Source organism: Piliocolobus tephrosceles, chromosome 2 (assembly GCF_002776525.5).
Source record: "Piliocolobus tephrosceles isolate RC106 chromosome 2, ASM277652v3, whole genome shotgun sequence".
Classification (NCBI taxonomy): domain Eukaryota; kingdom Metazoa; phylum Chordata; class Mammalia; order Primates; family Cercopithecidae; genus Piliocolobus; species Piliocolobus tephrosceles.
In genome coordinates this window covers 84,032,537-84,057,147 of record NC_045435.1, presented here as the reverse complement: position 1 = coordinate 84,057,147, position 24,611 = coordinate 84,032,537, and the positions used below count along the sequence as shown (strand labels likewise).

Here is a 24,611-nt window from a genome sequence, read left to right as displayed (position 1 = left end):
AATAATAATAATAATAATAATAATAATAATAATAATAATAATAGATAAGATAGATTTTTTTTGGCATTTATTTCCAAAAAGACTACTTGGCAGTAGTTTTCTTTCGTGTTCTGTTTTTACCACTTTGTAATATCAGGGTTACTTTAGCACCTGGCTATAGAACACAGGAGTCATGTGTTTCTGAATTGAGCAAATGTCACTCATAAAACCTCCAGGGCCAGGTGCCTTTTAGGGGATAGGTCTTTGGTGGCATCAGTGATTTTGAAGATCCCTTCCAGGATGAGCTCTCATGGGTAGCAAGAGCTCAGAGCCAGCCCATGAAAGGAGGGGGTGTTAGGAGAAGGGATGTAGAGTCCCTTTCCCATGACTGATCCTGCCTCCTGCTCACTCTGTAGTGCAGTGATGGGATCCAGGGCAACGGGGCCTGCCTCTGCTTCCCAGACTACAAGGGCATCGCCTGCCACATCTGCTCCAACCCAAACAAGCATGGAGATCAGTGCCAGGAAGGTGGGTGGTCCTGGCTCAGGCCATCTCCTAGGGAGAAAAAAGGTCTGGTTAGAAATGGATCTGGGGGCTCTCAAGAAGGGAAATGAAGCCCCAGGAGGAGGGATGAAGGCCACGGGGAGTGGAGGAAGATTTGAGAACAGAAAGGAGATGCTGTCTGCTTCGCCCATGCCAGGAAGGAAACTGTGGCTTAATTTAAAATATGTGGGACTTAGGCCAGACACACTGAAGAACTTCCTGATGGTGGTGTTGAGATCAGGGCAACTAGAATGGGATAAGTGAAAGCTCAGAATGCCCCCCTCACATTTCGTCTGCCTGCCCACTGAGTCTGAGATAACCTCTGATTTTTCCTCCCTGAAGTCAAATCTGTACTGGCTGCCCCACTCCCTATATCCCCCAAATCCATCCTGGCTCCCAGCCAGCCCTGCCTCCTGCTTCTCAGTTTCCCTGTTCCCATCTACTCCCTACAGACTGCGGCTGTGTCCATGGTCTCTGCGACAACCGCCCAGGCAGTGGGGGGGTGTGCCAGCAGGGCACGTGTGCCCCCGGCTTCAGCGGCCGGTTCTGCAATGAGTCCATGGGGGACTGTGGGCCCACAGGGCTGGCCCAGCACTGTCACCTGCATGCCCGCTGTGTTAGCCAGGAGGGTGTTGCCAGGTGAGGACTCACATCTTCTGTCTGCTCCACCTGTGACCTTTCGCACCTGAGGCTCACTGGAGCCTCCTCCTTCACCCACCCCCAGATGTCGCTGTCTTGTTGGCTTTGAGGGTGATGGCTTCTCCTGCACACCCAGCAACCCCTGCTCCCACCCGGACCGTGGCGGCTGCTCAGAGAATGTCAGTCCCTTTGCTCCTTCCCTGGAGTTCTGACCCGGAGGCAGGAGGTGGGATGCCCTAGCCCTCTGCCTACGTTCCTGTGTCCCTGAGTTATTTGTCATGGCTCTCATAGGCTGAGTGTGTCCCTGGGTCCCTGGGCACCCACCACTGCACATGCCACAAAGGCTGGAGTGGGGATGGCCGCGTCTGTGTGGCTATTGATGAGTGTGAGCTGGACGTGAGAGGTGGCTGCCACGCTGATGCCCTCTGCAGCTATGTGGGCCCCGGGCAGGTGAGGTGCGGCAGAGAAGGGGCGGGAGCCTTGGTTCCGGGGGACTCTCTCCCTGCCCCATCTGACTCCTGGAATGCAGAGTCAGGTGCTCAGGGTCTGGAACCTCAGGTGCAGATGAGAACCCAGTGCTGACATGCTGAGTAGTGGCATCTGGGATTCCCTCCTTCATCCATCCGCTCATTACTTTCCCAGGTGTTATCAGGCACTTGTTCCATGCTAGTCCCTGTTCTAGACATAGGGAATACGACACTGAGCAAAGCAGGAAGAGCCCCTCCCCATGGGAGTGACCTCCCCAAAACTTTAGCCTCATGGAAATCCAGCCCCAGAACTTTGCAGTGTCTGAATCTAGTCACCGGAGCTCAGAACCTGGAGCCTTCCATGCAGAGCATTTCAGGACTGGTGAACCAGTGTTCAGCCAGACATTGAAGACTGTCTAACGTGCCAAGTGGGAGGCCAGGCCTGGCTGGTCAGGGTCAGCCTCTGTGTGGCCAGGCCTGTGGGGCTCCCTGTTCTCCCAACTCCAAGGAGGCCTCTGGGCCTTAGCAGTAAGAACTGACAGGTGTAACAGCTGGAGCTCCAAACCCCATTAGGGCCTTAATTCAGAACAGAGGTGTTGAATGCACCAGTGAGATGCCCCCAACGTGCAAACAAGGGCACCTGAGATCTGAGGGGTCTCACCGGTCACTCACCTGCAATGTAGACAAGCCCAGGAGCACTGGCATTTGGTTGGGGGACCAGAGCAGCTGAGTAGAGTGGCAGGGGTGGAGGTGGGATCTGAGCCACTATCCTGGGGCCGGCCTTGGCAGATGCCTACCCACTTGCCACAAACTTAGCCTCAATGGCCCTGGCAGGGTCCCAGGCTCCAAGTGTAGGGGCACCAAGTCTCCACCGACGCTTCTCTGCTAATGCTCTCACCTCCGTGGACTCATCCTGAGAGCCAGTCTCCCCTTAGGGCCTCTGTCTCCCCATCTGGAGCACAGATCTCTGAGAGTAGGGCTGGGAGAATTTCCTCCGGGCTCTGGACAGGCCTCCCCGGGGGCAGTGCCCAGAGAGAGCCAAGTAATGGAGGAAGAAAGGGTTGGATGCTCATCATGAGACAAGGCCGTCTGTTCCTAACCTCTCCAGAGCCGATGCACCTGCAAGCTGGGCTTTGCCGGGGACGGCTACCAGTGCAGCCCCATCGACCCTTGCCGGGCAGGCAATGGTGGCTGCCATGGCCTGGTAAGGGAGTGCAAGGCTCAGAGCCCTGGGGAGGCTTTCTGGGGTGGGCCTAGCTGCAGCTCTGTCCCTCCCTCCCCATCTCTGGGTGTCTCTCTGTATACTGTCAGGATTAAGATCTTTCTAAACTTCAAATCCAACCATGTCACTCCTGTCCCACTTCACCTGCCCCTGCCCAGCCTCCTCTCTCTGTTCCACTCCTGCCCCGCTTCCATTGTCCTTGGCTGCGCTGAGCTCCTTGCTGTCCCCTGCCCTTGCTCCACCCTACCACACCCCTGCCTCTGCGAGCCGCACCTGGGCCTGGCTAGCTCCTCCTGCTCTCAGCTCTGGCTCCAGAGGATACAGGGCCTCCTGGGTGCTCCTGCAGCCCTGAGCTCCCTCGTATCCACCTGGCGTGGGTAACGCTCGTGTCAAATGCCCAGTAATCCTGGGGAGCAGGGCTAGGCACACCGAAGGAGCGCTACCGACACAGACTGGGTGGCTTCAGAGCAAGGGGCAGGGGCTGGGGCTGGGTGGCTGGACAGGCAAAGAGATGGGGGAGGGAGGGACCCAGCTGCCATCTGGGTCTGAATGGAGGCCCTTTCTCACTCCCACCCCAGGCCACCTGCCGGGCAGTAGGGGGAGGTCAGCGGGTCTGCACGTGCCCCCCTGGCTTTGGGGGTGATGGCTTCAGCTGTTATGGAGACATCTTCCGGGTAAGGGGTGCTCAGACTCGTTTTCTGTCTTCTCTGTGCTTGGGGAGGAGCCCTCTCCAGCACCTCAGGTGGGAAAGGGGCACTGCTCAGGAACCGTGGTGGGGAAAGGCTTGAATTTGCCCTTGGTCGTGTGACCTCAGCCTTTTCGCTTCCCTTAGGAGCTGGAGGCAAATGCCCACTTCTCCGTCTTCTACCAGTGGTTTAAGGTAGGACAGGGCAGAATGCTGGGGTTGAGGGTTTAAATCCAGGAGGCCTGCCTGGATGGAGGGGTGCCATATAACATCTCCAAGAGTGTGAGGTTGGGGGCAGGCCTGGAGCCTAGAGCAGAGAATCTGAAGATGATGGCTGCCTTCCTCACTGCTCCTGCCCCTACTCGCTGTGTGCATGCAGAGTGCCGGCATCACGCTTCCTGCCGATCGCCAAGTCACAGCCCTAGTGCCCTCCGAGTCTGCTGTCCGTCAGCTGAACCCTGAGGAGCGAGCTTTCTGGTTGCAGCCAAGGATGCTGCCGAGCCTGGTCAGGTGGGGCTGCCATTGCCAGGCTGTGGGAGGGGGCTTCCTTGTGGGACCCAGCCCCTCCCTAGCGAGTCCTCAGCCTGGCAGGCACTCACCCCTTGGGGTGGGCCCAGTCCCAAAGGTCTCTGTAAGTTACACTAACCTGATTCCATGACCCCCCCAAACTGTGCCCTGTCAGGGCCCATTTTCTCCAGGGTGCACTCTTCGAGGAGGAGCTGGCCCGGCTGGGTGGGCAGGAAGTGGCCACCCTGAACCCCACCACACGCTGGGAGATTCGCAACAGTAGTGGGGTATGTGGTGAACTCTGGGCAGAAAAGGGGACGGGGAGGCATGGAAGGGAGCCTGAGTGGCTGCAGGCTGTCCCACATCAGAGGCCCCATGGGATGAGATTGGGGTCCCCTCGCCCTGCCCAGAGCCGGGCTCAAAGGATGTGCTCAGGACGCACTGCTGATCGGCGCTGAGTCTCTGGGCCAGGAGTGACTGCCTGCAGGGCTGTCTATCCATCTGAGTCTGCACATGCACAAGCGCCCCTCTCACCACAGACCCTGGGGGGAGTCTGCGTGCCCAGCTGGTGGATCCCGAGTCTGACTCAGGATCAGAGTCAGTTCCTGGGAGGAGCTTCTGTGCAGGACCCAGCTCATGGGCCAGCCTGCGGATCACCCGTGGGTGCCCGTGTGCCCGGCAGTCTCTCTGTTGGGGCTGTCCCACCTTTAAGGGTCTATCTGTGCTCACCTGTGGCTAAGCTCTGCTGCTGCCTTCCAGAGGGTCTGGGTGCAGAATGCCAGCGTGGACGTGGCTGACCTCCTTGCCACCAATGGTGTCCTACACATCCTCAGCCAGGTACAGCAGGAGGGTGTGTGCAGGGAACCTCGCAGGCAGGCCGTGAAGCAATGATATGCTGACCAGGCCCTGTGCTCTGTACCAGGTCTTACTGCCCCCCCGAGGGGATGTGCCCGGTGGGCAGGGGTTGCTGCAGCAGCTGGACTTGGTGCCTGCCTTCAGCCTCTTCCGGGAGTTGCTGCAGGTAAGGAAGGCTGGCAAGAGGCGACGTGCCTGCTCAGGGGACACTGTGCCCCAGGTCCAGAGGGAGCTGGTTGGCTCCCAGTGTCAGGACTGACAACTAATATGCCCATCCCTGACCTCCACCCCATCCCTAGCGCCATAGATTGGTGTCCCAGATTGAGGCTGCCACTGCCTACACCATCTTTGTGCCCACCAACCGCTCCCTGGAGGCTCAGGGCAACAGCAGCCACCTGGTGAGGCCATGGGGCTGGGGCAATGGCGGGGAGGGCAAAGGCAAAGAGAGCGAGCCTCCCATCCCACCACGAAGGGACACGGTGGGTGCGGCATGCCGTCCAGGGCACTTGTTATCCTGGAGTCCCCTGCCTTCTCTCCTTCTCTCCCAGGACGCAGACACGGTGCGGCACCATGTGGTCCTGGGGGAGGCCCTCTCCATGGAAACCTTGCGGAAGGGTGGACACCGCAACTCCCTCCTGGGCCCTGCCCACTGGATCGTCTTCTACAACCACAGTGGCCAGGTTTGGGGGTCAGGGAGCAAGGAGACCCTAGCCTGGGCCCCTATCCCTGAAGATCCCTTCCCTTTGGAGTGTCCCCAGCTGTGAGCCTCCAACCTCCAACCTCTGCTCCAGGGAGTCCCCAGCCCTGGAGTACCGCCTGACCTTATAGCCCTGCCAGGTGAGGGTGGTGGGTGGGTGGATTCAGCCTCCATCCCTCTCCCCAGCCTGAGGTGAACCATGTGCCACTGGAAGGTCCCATGCTGGAGGCCCCTGGCCGCTCGCTGATTGGCCTGTCAGGGGTCCTGACGGTGGGCTCAAGTCGCTGCCTGCACAGCCACGCTGAGGCCCTGAGGGTGAGAGGCTGGGGCCAGAGGAAGGCCGGCACGGGAGTTCAGAGCTGGGAGCTGCTGGCTGGCCTGACTGGTGGGGCGGAGCGCATGGGTCAGCCCGTCCTGGAGGAAGGGCAGGGATCCAGGCCTGGACTGCCTGATGCCCCACCTTTTTTCCCTCTAGGAGAAATGTGTAAACTGCACCAGGAAATTCCGCTGCACTCAGGGCTTCCAGCTGCAGGTGAGACTGGGCTTAGCGTAGCTCTGTCCCTGCGTTGCCTGCCCTCACTTCTTCCAAGGTGCCGGATCCCCTCACCCTCCAGCCCAGCTTTGTTTGGCCCAGGCCTCCAGGCACAGGGAACTGGGTGGCTGACGTCCCCATAGAGGCCTGGAGGGCTGGCGTGGCTCTACTGAGGGGAGACGCCCTCAGACTTGTGGCCCGAGGCTTGGATCCTGCCTGCCCTCTCCTATCGGTCTGCCTGTCTTGGTCCCTCTCTCACCCTTCTGCTGTTCTGCTCATCTGCCTGACACCTGTGGTCCATCTGTCTGTGTCCCCATTCATCGCCCTGCCCCTGCCCGAGCCACTGGCTGACCCCTCCTGCCTGTCCCCATTTCCAGGACACACCCAGGAAGAGCTGTGTCTACCGATCTGGCTTCTCCTTCTCCCGGGGCTGCTCTTACACATGTGCCAAGAAGATCCAGGTTTGCCCCAAGCCTGTCCGGAGAGAAGGAGGTGGGAGTGGGTGGGGCCCAGGGGGGAGCCCAGTTTGGATCTTAAGGGCAGAAACTGGGCTGGGACTAGGGTGAGGCCAGAACCCAGAAGAAGGAGAGGGGAGAGAGGTCTGAAGTCAGAGGGCTACTGTTTGTCCCTGTGTCCACTACCCCGGGGGAGGGAGTGGAGACCGGGAGAGGAAGAAAGGGCAGTCTGGAGCTGGCTCCGTCAGCCAAACCCCAGAGGCAGCAACTGGGCCTGGCTCGGCCCCTCACTGTGGGATCTGGGTGCAGCTCTTCCTTGCTTGAGCCTCAGTTTCCCCACCCTGCCAGAGGGAGGGTTTTAGGAGGCATCTCTGTGTCTCCTTCGGCTCTGAGTTGCTCGTCCCTGGGTCTGGGGTTCTGAGGGGCTTTGCTCCGTGGCTCTGTGGCCCCGAGATGCCCCCGTTCCCCTTCCCCCGGCACCTTGCTAGGCCTCTCTCACCCTCTCTTCCACCCCCAACACCGACAGGTGCCGGACTGCTGTCCTGGTTTCTTTGGCACACTGTGTGAGCCATGCCCAGGAGGCCTGGGGGGGGTGTGCTCGGGCCATGGGCAGTGCCAGGACAGGTTCCTGGGCAGCGGGGAGTGCCACTGCCATGAGGGCTTCCATGGAACGGCCTGTGAGATGTGTGAGCTGGGCCGCTACGGGCCCAACTGCACCGGAGGTGAGGACTGGGGAGGGATGGGGGTGGGCTTCCTGGCAGCAGAGAGCAGCCTGGAGACCCCAGCCGGGACAAGATGGAGGCACTGGGAAACCCCTGTTCTCTTTTATCCCACTGCAGTGTGTGACTGTGCCCATGGGCTGTGCCAGGAGGGGCTGCAAGGGGACGGAAGCTGTGTCTGTAACGTGGGCTGGCAGGGCCTCCGCTGTGACCAGAGTGAGTGGGTCCCAAGGGGCAGGGGGCAGATGGCTACTGAGGAGGCTGTTCCTGGGTCTGAATGACCAGAGTCATCCTCCTGTCCCCCAGAAATCACCAGTCCTCAGTGCCCTAGGAAGTGCGACCCCAATGCCAAGTGAGTAGGCCCAGCCTGAGGCAGGTGGATGAGTGGCGGGGAGCCTGGGGGTCAAGGCACGGCTGGACAGGCATGGGCTCAGCCACTACCACCTCTCCCAGCTGTGTGCAGGACTCGGCCGGAGCCTCCACCTGCGCCTGTGCTGCGGGATACTCTGGCAATGGCGTCTTCTGTTCAGGTCCAGCCACATGGACGCCCAGAGCCCTCTCTGAACTTTTGGGGTGGCTGTCCCCACAGAGCCCCCTTCATTTCCTCTAGGCCCAGCCCCCCTCACTGTCCCATCTCGGGACTCACCCTTCCCTCTGACCTTTTCCTTTCTCTCATGCCCTCCTCTCCTGTCCTGCCCCTGGCCCCGTGCCTACTCCTAAGGACTCTCTGGGACCGTCTCCCCCTAGAGGTGGACCCCTGTGCCCATGGCCATGGAGGCTGCTCCCCTCATGCCAACTGTACCAAGGTGGCACCCGGGCAGCGGACATGCACCTGCCAGGATGGCTACATGGGTGACGGGGAGCTGTGCCAGGGTGAGACTAGGCCCCCAACCTGGGTTGTATGTGGGGCTAGGGGTCTGGTTTCAGTGATCTGAGTCAGATTAGGAAGGGCTGAGGGGCATGTGGGACTTGTGGGGACTGGGGGTGCTGAGAGAGGAGGGGGTGGGACAGCTGGTACAGAGGACAGATGAAGGGGGTCCTCTAAGGGTCACCCCCATCCCAGTGTCTCTTCCCCCAGAAATTAACAGCTGTCTCATCCACCACGGGGGCTGCCACATTCATGCTGAGTGCATCCCCACTGGCCCCCAGCAGGTCAGCATGGCAGGGTTGGACTCGGGGGGTCATGCCATGCCCTCACAGGATGGGGCCTCCCTTCAGGGCAGGCCCAGGGAGGGGGTGACCCTTTTACACAGGGTGCTGGCCAGCTGTTGGCTCTCAGCAGCCCCACTGATCAAGACTGGGGACAGGTCTCCTGCAGCTGCCGCCAGGGTTACAGTGGGGATGGCATCCGGACCTGCGAGCTCCTGGACCCCTGCTCTAAGGTCAGGCACCTAGTCCCGCCCTCCTTCACTGAGGAGGAGGAGAGGGGACTGAGGCAGGAACCAGCCCTCCTCACCTCCAGCAGGGTCCTAAGGGCCTCTGCAGGGTGGGCTATGCTCCCCTGAAGCTCGAGTTTGATCAGTAGCAAATAGGATCTAGGGGGCTGAGCAGGGGCCTTCATGGCCTCTTTCACAGGGCTGAGTGGGATAGAGAAGTCCTGGAAGCCACTGATACCTTCCTCTCCCGTCCCTGCCTCAGAACAATGGAGGTTGCAGTCCATATGCCACCTGCAAAAGCACAGGGGATGGCCAGAGGACATGTACCTGCGACACAGCCAACACCGTGGGGGACGGCCTCACCTGCCGTGCCCGAGTCGGCCTGGTAATGATGCCCAAGTCAGACTCCTGATCTGGTCTTGCCTGTGCCCCATGGGCCTGACCCGTGGTCTTGGCAAAGCCCTGATTTGATCCTGATCCTGGCCCTGACCATGACACTGAGCCTGACCTCTGACTGTACCTGGGCCTGACCCCAGCTATGACCCACGAAACTAGTCCTGACCCCAACTCAGACCCCGCGGCTTTCCTTTCCTCATGTCTGCCTTGGCTAGACCTTGGGCTGCAGGTGCTGGGACAGGCACCAGGCCCTGAATGGGGGCTGCCCCAAATCTGAGCTGACCCTCGCCCCCCCAGGAGCTCCTGAGGGATAAGCATGCCTCATTCTTCAGCCTCCACCTCCTGGTGAGTGGCCAGCTTGGGCCTCTGTGACCTGCAAGTCCCACCCGTCTCTGGGCTTCTGTTCCCATCTGGTCAGGGGGTTGGCTGGTTTGTTCTCTCTGAGTCCAAGTCTTCCCCAGGAGATCCATGGAGGCCTCAGGCTTCTCCCCTTCCACTCACACTGTTGCTGCCTCCCTCAGGAATACAAGGAGCTCAAGGGCGATGGGCCTTTCACCATCTTCGTGCCGCACGCAGATCTAATGAGCAACCTGTCGCAGGTATGCAGCCCCCAGAGCGACGCTGGGCAGGGCTGGGCGCTCTGGTGGTGGCCCTGCGTGGGCTGAGGCAACAGTCAGGGACCCCACTCCCCTTGCCCCAGGATGAGCTGGCCCGGATTCGTGCTCATCGCCAGCTGGTGTTTCGCTACCACGTGGTTGGCTGCCGGCGGCTGCGGAGTGAGGACCTGCTGGAGCAGGGATACGCCACAGCGCTCTCGGGGCACCCACTGCGCTTCAGCGAGAGGGAGGTGAGCCCCGGCTCTGGCCTGCCTCGCCCCGCCCCTGCGCGCCTGTGCCCGGGCCCCACGTAGTCAAGACCCTCACCGCCCCCAGCCAGGAGGCGCCTCGCGGAGACAGAGCTGAGTCCAGCCCCAGACGCCGCCCGCGACCTGGCCCTCGCCCACTGCCGTGGGCCTGTCCTGCCCAGGGCCCTTACGTCCTTCTGAGGACTGAGTCCCGCCCCCTGCCCTGACTCCGCCCCAGACCCCGCCCACCTGTTGTCCTGGTCCGGAACCCCACCCATCTGCTTCATCAGCCCTGTGCCCCGCCCCCAGGGCAGCATATACCTCAATGACTTCGCGCGTGTGGTGAGCAGCGACCATGAGGCCGTTAATGGCATCCTGCACTTCATCGACCGTGTCCTGCTGCCCCCCGACGCGCTGCACTGGGAGCCGGATGATGAACCCATCCCAAGGGTATGACAGGCACGGGCCTGGGAGGTGGAAGGCAGGCAGCTGGGGGCCTGGGATCCTCCCTTCCCGCCTGGCCTAGCTATTTATGAGAGCCTTTCCTCAGAGAAATGTCACCGCTGCTGCCCAGGGCTTCGGTTACAAGATCTTCAGCGGCCTCCTGAAGGTACTGCTCCCGTGTGGGCCTGTCATTGTGGACACATATGCACGTGGAAGTGTGTGCAAGTGTGTAAGCGTACCTGTGCGTGCATGCCCACCTGTGTGCCCACTGTCCCATGCGAGCCTGTGTGAACTCACGTGTGCACAAGCCACATCTGTGTGCGTGAGCACCCCAGGGTGAGCACATGGGTGTGCTTATGTGTGCCCGCATTTCTGACAGCAGTGTGCACAGTTGAGATGTGTGCACACACATTCCTGCCTGGGATGGTCACAGATGAGAGTGGGTGAGTGTGGAGCCCCTTCCTCCTCTGTGGAACAGCTCCCTGCCTTTGCTCACTAGTCTCTGACTGGGCTGCGACTGCCACACTTTTGCTGCACCCCACCAGGTGGCCAGCCTCCTGCCCCTGCTACGAGAGGCATCCCATAGGCCCTTCACAATGCTGTGGCCCACAGACGCCGCCTTTCGAGCCCTGCCTCCAGATCGCCAGGCCTGGCTGTACCATGAGGACCACCGTGACAAGCTAGCAGCCATTCTGCGGGGCCACATGATCCGCAATGTCGAGGTGGGTACAGCCTCCAACTTTGGTCCTCACTGTCTGCAGCTCAGCCTGCCTCTCCACCTCCAATCATGATTCCACCTGCTCAGGCCTTGGCATCTGATCTGCCCAACCTGGGCCCACTTCGAACCATGCATGGGACACCCATCTCTTTCTCCTGCAGCCGAACGCGGCCCGTGAGTCTGGGGAGAGGGCTTGGATGAGGGGAGTAGGAGGCAGGGGCCCTGGCAGTGGAGCTGGAGCGCACCTGTGACCCCCACATACCTCACATTCTCTCCTTGCAGGGTGAGCTCATGGTGGGTGAGGATGATGCCCGCATTGTGCAGCGGCACTTGCCCTTTGAGGGTGGCCTGGCCTATGGCATCGACCAGCTGTTGGAGCCACCTGGCCTTGGTGCTCGCTGTGACCACTTTGAGACCCGGCCCCTGCGACTGGTGAGGGAGGCCAGAGGCAGACGGGTAGAAGCCCACCTGCCTGTGGTGTCCGTCCATCTGACTTTGCTGTGTTGGCTTCCCTCCCTTCCAGAACACTTGCAGCATCTGTGGGCTGGAGCCACCCTGTCCTGAGGGGTCACAGGAGCAGGTACAGGGCTAGGGGCTGAGTGGGGGTGGTGGGGTGGGGGCAGGCAGAGCCCAAGGACCACCAAACTCAGAACCACCCAACTGCGGCCTGACTCCTTTGGCCCAGGGCAGCCCTGAGGCCTGCTGGCGCTTCTACCCGAAGTTCTGGACGTCCCCTCCGCTGCGCTCTTTGGGATTACGCAGCGTCTGGGTCCAGCACAGCCTTTGGGCTAGGCCCCAAGGCCTGGGCAGGGGCTGCCACCGCAATTGTGTCACCACCACCTGGAAGCCCAGCTGCTGCCCTGGTCACTATGGCAGTGAGTGCCAAGGTGAGCATTGCAGACACTGTTGACTGGCTCCTCTGTTCCCCAAGAGAGCCAAGGCACAGCTCTGGCCATTGTCCCTGAGAGAGTGTTGGGGCATCCAGGGCTGGGGAGCTCTGGGTGGTGAGTAGATTTTACTAGCAGGAGTGCTGGGAGAGGCAGGGTGGGAGTGTGGACAGTGCAGAACCTGGGGAGGAGTGCTGGGGGGTCTGGATGTTCTCCAGGACACAGGCCTGGAGGGATCTTAGCAGTGTGGGGACATGGGTTGGGGACAGATGGCAGGGCTAGGCTGGAGGTACATGTGTGGGGGTCCTGGTGAGAGCCTCTGGCCCCACCTCCCTTCTCCTACCCCATCCCCAGCTTGCCCTGGCGGCCCCAGCAGCCCTTGTAGTGACCGTGGCATGTGCATGGACGGCATGAGTGGCAGTGGGCAGTGTCTGTGCCATTCAGGTTTTGCTGGGACAGCCTGTGAACTCTGTGCACCGGGTGCCTTTGGGCCCCATTGTCAAGGTGGGCCGTCCCTGCCTGCCCCACGGCCCGATTCCTTTGGCCCTTGTGGGCCGATCTTTATCTTCCTGCCTGTCCCTCTCCCCAGCCTGCCGCTGCACTGTGCATGGCCGCTGTGATGAGGGCCTTGGGGGCTCTGGCTCCTGCTTCTGTGATGAAGGCTGGACTGGGTCACACTGTGAGGTGCAACTGGGTGAGTAGCCCCGTGCTTGTGCCTACCCTGCACACTTGTGTACATGTGCACACATCAGTAAAGGCACCAAGGGTGGGTGGAACGGGCAGAGGCCAGTAAGGCAACTACTAACCTGGTTCTGGGGGCTGGGCCCTGGGGGACAGAGCTGCAGCCTGTGTGTACCCCACCCTGTGCACCCAAGGCTGTGTGCCGTGCAGGCAACAGCTGCGAGTGCAGCCTGGGCTACGAAGGGGACGGCCGCGTGTGTACAGGTAAGCAGGTGGGCGGGGACATGGAGGTGGGAGGCCTCCACTCCCCTGCAGTCACTGGATCCAACCACTGCCTCCTTGCCCTCAGTGGCAGACCTGTGCCAGGACGGACATGGTGGCTGCAGTGAGCACGCCAACTGCAGCCAGGTAGGAACAGCGGTCACTTGTACCTGCCTGCCTGACTACGAGGGTGATGGCTGGAGCTGCCGGGCCCGCAACCCCTGCACAGATGGCCACCGCGGGGGCTGCAGCGAGCATGCCGACTGCTTAAGCACCGGTCTGGTGAGCAGGTTGGGGAGCCAAGCAGCCAGGGTGGGGAGGCCTGGCAGACCTTCCGACCTCTGAGGGGCGAAGGGCGCCCACTGCTCTCCCCAACCACAGAACACACGGCGCTGTGAGTGCCACGCAGGCTATGTAGGCGATGGACTGCAGTGTCTGGAGGAGTTGGAACCGCCTGTGGACCGCTGCCTGGGCCGGCCACCACCCTGCCACTCAGATGCTGTGTGCACTGATCTGCATTTCCAGGGTGTGTCCCCTGCCCACTCCCAGTACCCATTTCATCCCTCAGAGCTGGCCAGCTGACCATGCACCCCTCTATTCTGCAGAGAAACGGGCTGGTGTCTTCCACCTCCAGGCCACCAGCGGCCCTTATGGTCTGAACTTTTCGGAGGCTGAGGCGGCATGCAAAGCCCAGGGAGCCGTCCTTGCTTCATTCCCTCAGCTCTCTGCTGCCCAGCAGGTGTGTGGGGCCCAGAAGTTGGGGCCAAGTGTTGGGGGAGGCCTTGACTGGGTCTTAGGTCTCAGCATCCCCTCCTGTTCCTACAGCTGGGCTTCCACCTGTGCCTCATGGGCTGGCTGGCCAACGGCTCCGCTGCCCACCCTGTGGTTTTCCCTGTGGCGGACTGTGGCAATGGTCGGGTGGGCATAGTCAGCCTGGGTGCCCGCAAGAACCTCTCGGAGCGCTGGGATGCCTACTGCTTCCGCGTGCAAGGTGCATCCACCCCACCAAACCCTACTTCCCCGGCTCTGCCCCTTCCCACCAATCCGCTGAGCCACTGACCTGCCTTTCCTGCAGATGTGGCCTGCCGATGCCGAGATGGCTTCGTGGGTGACGGGATCAGCACATGCAATGGGAAGCTGTTGGATGTGCTGGCTGCCACTGCCAACTTCTCCACCTTCTATGGGGTGTGTGGGGCCCAGCCTTGGCGGGGGAGGGTGCTGGGATCCCTGAGCAGGGAGCCTGCTCACAGTTCTGTCTTTCCACCATGCCAGATGCTACTGGGCTACGCCAATGCCACCCAGCGGGGTCTCGACTTCCTGGACTTCCTGGATGATGAACTCACATATAAGACACTCTTTGTCCCTGTCAATGAAGGCTTTGTGGACAACATGGTAACCAGCAGGGGTGTGGGCAGAGCAGAGCCCAAATTGGCCATCTCCATCTGGCCCAGGCCAACAGGCCTTGCTCTGCCCACAGACGCTGAGTGGCCCAGACTTGGAGCTGCACGCCTCCAATGCCACCCTCCTAAGTGCCAACGCCAGCCAGGGGAAGTTGCTTCCAGCTCACTCAGGCCTCAGCCTCATCATCAGTGATGCAGGACCTGACAACAGTTCCTGGGCCCCTGTGGTGAGTCTGGCAACTGTCCCACCCTGTTGGCCCTGGCTCTTGCTCACCATGGGCTTGACCCTGGTCTCCCTGCAGGCCCCGGGGACAGTTGTGGTTAGCCGTGTCATTGTGTGGGACATCATGGCCTTCAATGGCATCATCCATGCTCTGGCCAGCCCTCTCCTGGCACCCCCACAGCCTGTAAGTTGGGGAATGGGGAGGCAGAGCCCTTCCTGGCATCCCCAACCGCCTGGGGAAGGTGGTGGGACAGCTCCCGCCAGGTCAGGACTCTCCCTGTTTGTAGCAGGCAGTGCTGGCGCCCGAAGCCCCACCTGTGGCAGCAGGCGTGGGGGCTGTGCTCGCTGCTGGAGCACTGCTTGGCTTGGTGGCTGGAGCTCTCTACCTCCGTGCCCGAGGCAAGCCCACGGGCTTTGGCTTCTCTGCCTTCCAGGTAGGGCTGGGTTGGGGCTGCCATGGCAGATCCTTGGATCTCGCTCAAGGTGCCTTGCCACTCACCCCTCTGCTACTCCCAGGCGGAAGAGGATGCTGCTGACGACTTCTCACCATGGCAAGAAGGGACCAACCCCACCCTGGTCTCTGTCCCCAACCCTGTCTTTGGCAGTGACACCTTTTGTGAACCTTTCAATGTGAGCATGGAAGTGTGGCGGATGTGGGATGGGCCCAGGCCCCGGTCATGCCGGCCACCAACAGCCCTGCTCTCCTAGGACTCACTCCTGGAGGAGGACTTCCCTGACACCCAGAGGATCCTCACAGTCAAGTGATGAGACTCGGGCTGAAAGCAGAGGCACGCGTAGGGAGGAGACCACTTTTATTGCTTATCTGGGTGGACGCCCAGGGTGGACAGGGCGGGAGGGGCCGGGGGCCTGTCCCGGACAATAAAGGCGCCCTCAGCGGATGTGGGCCATGTCACCAAGGAAGGGGGTCTTCATGCAGCCGGTGCAGAGCTGGTCCATCCAGAGGGGCGCCTCGTGCTGCAGCGGTGTGCGGCGCGGGTAGAAGGTGAAGTCCACGCGGTAGTTGAGCAGGCAGCTGAGGGAGGCCATGTAGAGGTCAGAGAAGCGCACGAGGCGCCTCGAGAAGTAGGTGGGGTTGTGGAAGGTGCGGAAGATGCTGCCAAACTGCGCGTTGAACAGGGCCTTGGTGATGCACCTGGCAAGGGAGACACGATGCACTTGAGGGGTGGGCCTGGGGTGGTGGCTTGGCTGGGACTCCTGCCCCGGCCCCGCCTGCTCACCTCAGCTCCTGCCGTTCTTTCATCCAGGCAGCTAGCACCTGCCTGGACTCCGCGTCCTGATAGGTCTGGGGACACAAGGTGTGCATTGGGTGCATGCACCCAGGCGGCTACTGCCCTGGCCCTCCCACAGCCACTTCGGCCCACACCTGCATGCGCTCCAGCAGCCCCGTGAGTGCTTGCTGCCACGTCAGCGAGTGCATGTACTGCTCTGTGTTGATGATGCGGATCTCACGCTCCAGCTCAGGGATGATGGCGCCCGTGCGCCAGCCGTGCCGCAGCATGAGATCCTGGTGGGTGGGGCGGCGGAACTGGGCTCAGCGCCAGTTGCGGGGGTGGGGGGAGTTTCCTGGCCCTCCCCGCCTGCAGCCCAGCCCTGCCTCCCTCACCGCCAGGTCACTATAGAGGTGGTCCCCAAAGTAGAGCACGCGGGGGCCACGCCATTCCGTCAAGCGCAGGAAGTCAAACAGGTTTCCCTAGGGAAAGGAGGGGAATGCTGCTGAGCCAAGCGTGCCTTGTCCTCCACCACTCCGCCCACCCAAATCCCCAGAGGCAGCCCAAATCCAGCCGGATGCCGGCTGCCCTTTCCCGTGGCCTTGCTGCTCCCTCCCTGGGCCCTGGTCCTTGTCACTTCCCCCTCCTACTTGGGAAGGGGATTCTGCCTGCTGCAGGAAGGTGCCCTATAGGCCTGGCATGGTGCCCATGCCTTGAGGCCCTGCTCCCTGTGGTCTCACACATACCCCAGGCTAGGGATTGAATCCCTGTTTGTAAGGAATAAACTGCAGGGAAGGCTCTGCAGCCCTGAAGTCCTTGCTGGCCTCCCCTGCCTCAGTGCAGAGGGACCTGGCAGACCAACGGCAGACCTCACCAGGGCCACCAGCATCTTGGAGCCGGAGAAAGATGGAGACACTTAGCCAGGCCCACATGTAACTGGGGAAGCTCACAGGGCAGCAGAAACTGAGAGGCCTAGAGCAGGAATCACCGGAGTAATGCTCAGGCAGCAGCCACCAGGGCAGGAGTCCACACCCCAAAAGCGAGAGGAACTGACACCCAGCAAGCACAGTTCTTGGAGCAGTCTGTGCGTCCAAAGCCTCAGAAGTGGAAGCGCTGGGGGAAACAGGTGGTGTGGGAGAAGCCAATTGCTGAACTAAGTTCAAGTGGAGGGACAGAGGCCCACTCAGGCCATAGACCAAGAGAAAGAGTCTCAAGGGGCAGGAGACTGAAAGACTCCTAGTAACAGGCAGGATCCAACACACAGTGTAAGGCAGCTTCAGAATATTGGGCATAAAGAACTGCGTGAAAGCTGCCAGGGAAGAAAGTCATGTGTTTCCCATAAAGGTGCATGATCCTCTTCAGCTGAGGCTGGATGCCAAGACAGGGGAGAGCAGCCCCCTCAGAGCTGATGGGACACACCTGGGCCCGAGGGCTGTGGAGCATTTGGGTGCAGAAGGGTGGGAGGCAGAGCAGTGGGCAGGGCGGAGAGGGTGGGAGTGTTTCCTGCAGGCCAGGCCTGGGCATTGGCCACCCCCACACTGCTCCCCTGGCCAGCTGCTGGCTTCCCCCTCCCCCAGCCCCAAGGCCTTTAGACCCCCTAGCCTGAAGAAGCCCAGCTCAGCCAGGATTTCTGTATTCCAGCCAAGGCGAAACCTTAATCACCGCCTGCTCATAGATACCCAATCCCACTTCAACACCAGTCCCTCTCATTTTCCTAGCCAGGTAGGAAGGAGGAGTTTCTCTAGAGCACCCAATGAGCTGTCCACAACCAGACTTGTTCTGGCTGCAGCAGAGTGCTCAGCCCCAAGAAATGACACCATTTATCTGGCATTTCATGATCTCTGACCATTCTTGTTTTTTGAAGACAGGGTCTCGCATTGTTGCCCAGGCTAGAGTGCAGTGGTGTGATCACAGCTCACTGCAGCCTCGAACTCCTGGGTTCAAGTGATCCTCTCACTTCAGCCTCTGGAGACCAAAGGTGCATGCCCTGCTAATTTTTTCTATTTTTAGTAGAGATGGGGTTTTGCCATGTTGGCCAGGCTGGTCTCAAACTCCTGAGCTCAACAAGCTATCCTGCAGCCTCGGCTTCCCAAACTGCTGGGATTACAGGCATGAGCCACCGCACCTGGCCCACTGGCCATTCTGAGGGCTTTATATCACAGCTTCAGTAGAGAGTATTGCACCTCTTTTGCAGACAAGGGAAGCAAGGCACAGAGGTCAGGCAATGAGGCCAGGCTCCCTCTGCTGAGTAGTGGAGTTTGGAATTCAAAGCCAGGCAGCTTGACCCAGAGGTCAAGCTCTCGAGGCCACCCAGACCTGCTCCCTGCCAGCCATTGCCTGTGTGAGGCTGCTCAGGGCCAAGGAGCTGTGCTGCTCCCTCAGTGGCTGCCTCTGCACAGCCTGGAGCCCTGGCTAGGCCCCATGCCCCCACCATGTGCTGCTTTCCCCAGATGGCCCTTACCTGCCGATAGATCTTGCCCTTTTCCAAGCGGGTGATCCGGTCCCACTGAAGCGAGCCCTTCTCATCGAGTTTTCTGAAAGGCCTGGGGTGCAGGTAAAGAGCTTGACTTCCAGTCTGTGGCTGGGCCATGGGCCGGGCAACCCCCATCCCTCCTGCATAAAGGCCCACCTGCTCAAGTGGACCCATGCCAGCAAGGGGGTGTTCCCACCCCAAGCACACTGGGCAGTGGGCAAACGCCAGGCTGGCCTCCTGTTTCAGTCCCTTCATTGGGGGGAGGCCTCTATTCCCCTTCCCTGACCCTGTGACCCCCACCGTGCCCATACTTGCGCCGGTCAGTGAAGAAGCTGGGCTTGTCTGCCTGGACAATGACCACATCGAAGAGCTGGCGCCAATCAGGACCCACCATGTGCCGCATCCCCTTGTCTCTGTGTGGAGGAGGTTCCGGTGGCAAGTAGTCTGAGGGCAGCTCTGTGCCTGCCCTCCCCACCCAGAGCCCTGGCCCTGCTGTCCCTCTGTCCACAGGGGCTGGACTCACACGAAGCTGAAAGGACTGTTGGTGATGAGGAACAGCTGTTTCCCATGGGCCACCAGGCGGCTCAGGACGGCAAACGTCTCGTCCCCTCTCAGGATGTACTTCTCTAATGGGGCAGATGGGTCTGTGAGGGCCAGCCCTGCCACCTGCTCAGGCTGGCCATGGCAGGGCTTCTATCCACCCTTACCCATGTCCTGCTCGATCCACTGGTACATGAGGCCCTTCACATGCACGTCTCGGATGGCGTCCTGGGGGCGGTGGAGGACAATGAGGGTGCAGCAGGGCCCAGGCGGGCCTGTCCTGCGGTGGCTGGACTTAGCTTTCCCTGCCATCCGAGGGCAGGCTCAGCATCCTCACCGTCACGTCCTTGTAGAGGTGCGCTTGGTCAAACTCCAGGCTGTGACCCAGGAAGTAGTCCACCACGCAGGACAGCAGAGCCATCTCCGGCAGTGAGAAGATGTCCATGAACTGCTTAATGGAGGGACCCTGGGGAGGGGCCAGTGTCTCAGACACCCTTTGGGGCCCCACCCCCTTCAGTGCTGGAGATGAAGGCTCCAAATCTGCTTTGGGACTTGGGCACATGTCCATGGGGCAGGCTGGCTGCTGGGGTATGGAGTACCTTGCCATAGAAGCCACTCATCTGGTATAGTGGGATGTGCTGGGTGCCCCCATACAGCTCGATCACTTCGTCATCTGGCACAGGCTGGAGGCCCCTGAGCAGGCCCAAGATACCATCAGTCCAAGGTAGTCCTGAGCCAGAACAGCAGTGTAGGGTGGGGCGGGGGTGGGGTCGGGGCAGAGCCAACTGACCTGTAGGCTGTCCCCAGCTGCACGTAGTGGAAGGCATCAATCTTCATCAGAAGGCTCTGGGGGCGTCAGGGAGGCAGGACAGACGGTGAGGAGGCAGTTTCACCACAGCCCCAAGCCAGCCTCTTTCAGCCCATACCAGAACCCCAGCTAATGACCATACCAAGAGAATGCCAAGGAGGGGGCCCCTATACAGGTCCAGCCACTCACCTTCTGAATGTCATAGTGGAGGCCACGGATGGCAAAGCTGGGGTTGTAGTCATACTTCCGAATCCCCTCTGGGTACTGCCGGGGGAAAGCGGCCAGGCCTAAGCCAATAGCCCTGCCAGACCTGCTGGCTGGTGGCCACCCCAGGGGGTCAATCCAGCCACCTGCCCAGGGCAGCTGCCAGGCAAGAGGGCCAGGGAAGCCCCACGACTCAGCCCTGAGCTTAGGCCAAGGTGGGTCTGGCCGGCCTCCAGGCCCTGGGCATGTTGGTGGCAAGGATCCCTGTCTCACCTTGTAGTGCTCGATCAGGATGTCACGGGCGGCGCTGAAGATCTCAGGGTGCAGTGCGTCTGCATACTGGGCCAGGGTGTAGTCGTAGTCAAAGCCGTAGACCTCAACGTCACGCAGGCTGATCTCATTGTTGGCGTAGATGGCTGCTGGGTTCAGGAGACTGCAGACCTCGGGGGGCAGGAGGTCTAGAGGAAGGAGATGCAGGGAGGCAGTGATGGGGACAATGATCCCTGCGGCAGCTATGGCTCCCGAGCACTCTGTGGGGGACTAGCCCCGTAAGCCTCAGAAACACCCCACTCTTATTGCAGTGCTGCAGATGCTCAAACAGGCCCAGAGAGAAGTCACTTGCCCAGGGTCACGTGGTTAGGGTAAGGCAGAGCCCCTGGATGGAGCGCCTCCCCATGGTTACACCTGCCTGCATTACACTATCTCCTGCAGCCCACCAGGTGTACTGAGTCTGTGACTACTCCAAGCCCTCATCACTAAGCCCCATCAGACACAGGGCCATGCTAGAACCCTGGCAGCAGTCACTCAACTCCTCACTGCCTAGCCCCAGAACAGCTGCTTTTGGGATGCTCTGCAGTGCAAATCCTCCCACTTGCTCAAAACCCATGCAGGAACATCACTGTCTGGCCCCCTACAATTCAGTGGCTCCTCTGCTCCTCTCAGGGGCCCTGCCCTGCCCCCTGGCCTCATCTCTCAGCCTCCCTGGGATTATGTGTGAGGATAGCGTGTGGGCACTGAGGACTCCAACCCAAAGTGGCTGGCTCTGTATGGCCAGACTAGGGGGCTGAGGCCATGGATGCTGACTTTTCTACCTTTCCCAGAGCTGGGACTGGGGCTCCGGAACATTAGTGGGAGGGGGTGTCCCTCTGCTGATTGGGCCGCCAGCTCTGTGCACCTCCCACAGCCCAGGAAGAGTGAGGCCCCTCTAATCAGATTTCAGCTACCCGCCAGCCCATATAATGACATTTGCTGGCTCTAGCCAGGGAACATTGCTAATTACGACAGGCAGGACGTGATGTCAGGTTCTGGGCCATTATCCGGGCTGCTCCTTCTGGGGATGTGGTCGTGGCCACCCCAAGTGGCCCAAGCAGTCTCTGGCTGCTCCCAGGAGGCTGCAGTTGGCTTTGAGGCCCACAGCAGGGTGCTGAGCAGGGCACTGTGCAGCATGGGTTCTGGGGTCCCAAGGAGGCAGATGAGGCTGAGAGGTCCCACGTTACCTGCCCTGGTTTCCCTATGTGTACAGTGGGGAAAGTGGAAGGGAAAGGAAAGGAAAGGAAAGGAGATGTGCTAGGAAGGCCACATGCAATGAGGTCAACCAGACAAAACCATGATAGAGGGAGCTCTCGTGGCTATGACTTCAGGAAGGTCACCTCACCTCTTGGGCCTCAGTTTCCTAGTTTCTAAAAGGGTAGGAAAAATTGTACCAAGTGGGGCATGGTGGCACACACCTATAGTCCTAGCTACTCAGGAGGCTGAGGCGAGAGGATTGCTTGAAACCCAGTAGTTCAAGACCAGTCTAAGCCATATAGCGATACCCTGTCTCTGTGAAAACATTTTTAAAAAGAAAAAAAAAAAATTGTACCAACCTACAGAATTACTAAGAGGGTCACATGGAAGGTGCTGCTCTGTGCAGCAATCTCACTCTGCACCCGCACATATACAGGATTAAATGGGTGATATGTTTCCTGAGCCTATGAGCATCCTGTCCCCAATTTCCTAGTGTCCCTCCAGAAGCAGGGGCTGCAGGGAGAAGGGAGCAGGCAGGACTAGATGGACAGGACACTGCCTTGCAGGGACCCCAGCTGTAAGACTCCAGGGGATCCCTGTCTCAGCCACAACCCCAGTGCCGATCACAAAGCAGGAGCTGCCAGGTCAGAGGGCCAGGGAAGCCCCACAGTGTGCCTGGCAGCTGCTGCACTCAAGAGGCAGACGCCTCGTTGATGTGCTCTGTGCACAGAGCACCTGCCTCAGAGGCACTCTGGGAACACAGGGCTCCATCCCCACCCCTTTCCTTTGGGGCCCAGTTCAGGATGTGGGTGGGGGATCAGGTGTAGCTGCTTCCCCAGGCCAGTACAGAGCTGCTGCTCCAAAGATCCATGGGTGTAGACAGGAGCCCTCACTTGGACAGTTGACTGCAACGCTCTAGGGAGGTGCTTCTGAGCCACCCCTCAAGGCCCAGGGTTCTGGCGTCACTAGGACCCTAGGCCTTGCCCTTCCCATGGTCCTGAGTTCCCAGGAACCAACTGTGACTATGACTCTTGGTGCAGAAGACCTGGGAGGGTCTGCTTGCCAGTACAGCCCCTTGCTGGCACAGAGTCCTGGCCTTCACCTCTGCCCTTAAGGATGTTCCCAGGGGCCCAGGGGCAGACAGTCCTCCCAAGAACAAAGCAGGATGGGGAAAGAGCCACATGGCCTGGCGGCCTGGCCTGATTTCTAGACTAGAAAAGTCTTGGCTCTGGGGCGACAGCGGCCTGTTCCCTTCCATAGGTGGTGTGGGTTGGGGGGCAGCTGAGGGTGTGTCCCACCCAGCATATCCAGCAATTGCCCTCCTTTCTCCTCAGCCCCAGCTCCCACACCTGCCCATGGTTCCAGGTCCCAGGGCCAACTGCTCCCTAGCAGCCATGACACTTGTGGATGCCTTAGAGGCTGGTCTCGTTCAATCCTCACTCTCATCCTGTGAGGCAGTCTCACTTATTCCCCCATCGTCCGGAGGAAGAAACTGGGGCTCAGGGAGGTGAAGTCACTTGCTCCAAACCACCCAGTAACAGGAACTGGGTTTGAGATCACCATTCAAGTCACCCCACCTACATTAATCACTCTGCCCCTCAGCCTAGCCTCCCACTGTCACCACACTGAGGCCAGGCGGGTGGGGGCTGGTGGACTGAGGGACCTGCTGTGCTGCTCTTAGCCCATAGGCATTAGCCCAAAGCGGGCCTTTAGCCCAAAGGTGTGAAGCTGGCTCTTGCTGGTGCTCACCATGGGATCTCGGTGGAAATGACTTTGCTTGTTGTATGACAAGAGGAGCTTAGAGGGCTGTGAGGCTCCAAAGATGCAGACAGGCCCAGGAGGACAATGTCCAGTAGATCCCCGTGCTCCTCCCTGAAACCTCCAAGGCAGGCTTCTCAGGATACTCTACAGGGTCTTCTCCGGGCCCAGAGCAAAAACTTCATAAATAACACTGGGCTGCCTCTCCACAGACACAAACTCAACCCCGGACCTCGAGGGTGGAGAGATGCCCAAGGCTTCAAAATGACCATTCCTCAGGGGCCTTTACCATTCTGCCTTCACTGGTCAAGAAGTGATTCTCAGCCACCCCACGAAGCCGGAGTGAAAACCCCTGTCTAGCCAGTTGGAATCTTCCAGACAGGGCCACTTTGTCTTATCAGACAATGAAAGCTACGTCACCCCTGGGGGTTCCTCCGGAAGCTCCCCTGCCCCACTTGGCCTGGTTCCAGTCATCACCCAACCCTGGGACAGAGTGGCCCCAGGACTGCCTTTCATGCTTGAGAGAGGGTGAGGCTTGCCTGGGGCCACCCAGCTGCTCAGTGATAGGGTCACGACCCAAACCACATCTGTCTGCTGCAGAAGCAGGGCCCCACTAGACGCAGGAAGACAAGCAGGCAGATGTCCAGCACTCTCAGCTCTGGGGCCTCACTAGTGAGCCCTAGCCGGCCCCCTCTAAGAAGTGGCCTCAGCCTCCTCAAGCCATTTCTCAGAGGGAGAGAGCAGGGACAGGGAGGTTAAGTGCCCTTTGCAGCTCTAGTCTGGGCTAGAGGGGGCGGGGGTGACTTGGTTTCTCCCAGTCTTCGCTTCCCGTGCTGAGAGGGGGCCGGACCTCCAGGGTGACATCGAGATGTGTCTGGGAAGTCCAACCGGTGTCCCCTTTGGTCCGGCCGTCCCCAGGAGCCCGTTCCGCCCGGCACCGCTCGCTGGCTTTGTCCACAGCACTCTCCCGCCCCAACTAAGGGCTGGCCGAGAACAAGGGGTTGGGGGCGTTTCCGCCGCGGTCTCACGTTGGGCGGGACCCCGAAAGCAGACGGCGGGGGCCGAGCAGTCCGGCAGCCGCTCAAGGCGCCCCGAACTCCTCAGACCGAGCCGGGGAACAAACATCCCGCCCGCCCCCGGGCGTCGGGGAGCCCCAGAGGCCCCCGGGATGAACGGTCGGACCTTCTCGCGAAAAGCAGCCCGGCCCTTGGGCTCCGCGGCCCTGGCGAGCCACACTGGGTGCTTCCCCGGAGGAGCGGCGCCCTGGGGCTCGGTCCGTCAGTCAGTCCACGCGGAAGACACCCCGGCGCACGTCCCGCCCCAGCTCACCCACCGTGCACCAGTCTCCTCATGTCCTGGTAGCGAGCCCATAGGTGCGCGCTGAGGTCCGCGCCGCCTGCGGGTGCCTGGGCGGGCGCGGAGCGCGGGGCGCCGGGGCAGTGGGCGCCGGGACCCGGGGGGCCGCAGCCAGGGCAGGAGGGCGAGGACGAGGCGGTTCGCGAGCCGCCGTGGCCTCCGCACAGCAGCCAGCGCCGAGCGGCCGCCCGCAGCCCCGCACCCGCC

General features: G+C 60.7%; 2 protein-coding genes across 3 annotated transcripts in view; one reads left to right on the top strand and one right to left on the bottom strand.

Moving 5' to 3' along the window:
* Nucleotides 1–15,448, top strand: part of STAB1 (stabilin 1) — a 28,455-nt gene extending 13,007 nt beyond the window's left edge. Inside the window, exons 22-69 of the mRNA XM_023195653.2 lie at nt 396–507; nt 975–1,161; nt 1,247–1,340; nt 1,453–1,611; nt 2,737–2,832; nt 3,429–3,524; nt 3,683–3,730; nt 3,915–4,045; nt 4,218–4,329; nt 4,802–4,879; nt 4,965–5,063; nt 5,197–5,295; nt 5,446–5,577; nt 5,781–5,909; nt 6,070–6,126; nt 6,504–6,587; nt 7,108–7,303; nt 7,421–7,516; nt 7,607–7,652; nt 7,754–7,830; nt 8,048–8,173; nt 8,379–8,452; nt 8,608–8,682; nt 8,939–9,061; nt 9,370–9,417; nt 9,594–9,671; nt 9,773–9,919; nt 10,226–10,366; nt 10,467–10,526; nt 10,906–11,082; nt 11,166–11,252; nt 11,361–11,510; nt 11,602–11,658; nt 11,764–11,965; nt 12,320–12,469; nt 12,555–12,659; nt 12,803–12,910; nt 12,996–13,189; nt 13,289–13,433; nt 13,513–13,646; nt 13,733–13,898; nt 13,983–14,092; nt 14,180–14,299; nt 14,385–14,534; nt 14,610–14,714; nt 14,818–14,964; nt 15,047–15,160; nt 15,239–15,448. Coding sequence (XP_023051421.1) covers nt 396–507; nt 975–1,161; nt 1,247–1,340; nt 1,453–1,611; nt 2,737–2,832; nt 3,429–3,524; nt 3,683–3,730; nt 3,915–4,045; nt 4,218–4,329; nt 4,802–4,879; nt 4,965–5,063; nt 5,197–5,295; nt 5,446–5,577; nt 5,781–5,909; nt 6,070–6,126; nt 6,504–6,587; nt 7,108–7,303; nt 7,421–7,516; nt 7,607–7,652; nt 7,754–7,830; nt 8,048–8,173; nt 8,379–8,452; nt 8,608–8,682; nt 8,939–9,061; nt 9,370–9,417; nt 9,594–9,671; nt 9,773–9,919; nt 10,226–10,366; nt 10,467–10,526; nt 10,906–11,082; nt 11,166–11,252; nt 11,361–11,510; nt 11,602–11,658; nt 11,764–11,965; nt 12,320–12,469; nt 12,555–12,659; nt 12,803–12,910; nt 12,996–13,189; nt 13,289–13,433; nt 13,513–13,646; nt 13,733–13,898; nt 13,983–14,092; nt 14,180–14,299; nt 14,385–14,534; nt 14,610–14,714; nt 14,818–14,964; nt 15,047–15,160; nt 15,239–15,295 — 5,478 coding nt within the window. The 3' untranslated portion in view covers nt 15,296–15,448. The remainder of the gene's footprint in view (nt 1–395; nt 508–974; nt 1,162–1,246; nt 1,341–1,452; nt 1,612–2,736; nt 2,833–3,428; nt 3,525–3,682; nt 3,731–3,914; nt 4,046–4,217; nt 4,330–4,801; nt 4,880–4,964; nt 5,064–5,196; nt 5,296–5,445; nt 5,578–5,780; nt 5,910–6,069; nt 6,127–6,503; nt 6,588–7,107; nt 7,304–7,420; nt 7,517–7,606; nt 7,653–7,753; nt 7,831–8,047; nt 8,174–8,378; nt 8,453–8,607; nt 8,683–8,938; nt 9,062–9,369; nt 9,418–9,593; nt 9,672–9,772; nt 9,920–10,225; nt 10,367–10,466; nt 10,527–10,905; nt 11,083–11,165; nt 11,253–11,360; nt 11,511–11,601; nt 11,659–11,763; nt 11,966–12,319; nt 12,470–12,554; nt 12,660–12,802; nt 12,911–12,995; nt 13,190–13,288; nt 13,434–13,512; nt 13,647–13,732; nt 13,899–13,982; nt 14,093–14,179; nt 14,300–14,384; nt 14,535–14,609; nt 14,715–14,817; nt 14,965–15,046; nt 15,161–15,238) is intronic.
* On the bottom strand, nt 15,326–24,605 carry NT5DC2 (5'-nucleotidase domain containing 2). Of its 2 annotated transcripts, XM_023195656.1 has the most exons (14): nt 24,382–24,605; nt 20,058–20,242; nt 19,770–19,844; nt 19,563–19,618; nt 19,372–19,465; nt 19,110–19,238; nt 18,940–19,000; nt 18,756–18,858; nt 18,544–18,645; nt 18,221–18,302; nt 16,155–16,241; nt 15,915–16,055; nt 15,769–15,833; nt 15,326–15,683 (listed from the first exon to the last, which is right to left on the bottom strand). In XM_023195656.1, the coding sequence occupies exons 1-14, from the start codon at nt 24,398–24,400 to the stop codon at nt 15,422–15,424; spliced, it is 1,461 nt and encodes a 486-aa protein (XP_023051424.1). In that variant the 5' UTR covers nt 24,401–24,605; the 3' UTR covers nt 15,326–15,421. The 2 variants fall into 2 exon arrangements, with proteins under 2 accessions (XP_023051424.1, XP_023051423.1); XM_023195655.2 differs by lacking the exon at nt 15,769–15,833 and having other exon boundaries at nt 15,326–15,563.
* Between the last annotated feature and the right edge of the window lie 6 nt (nt 24,606–24,611).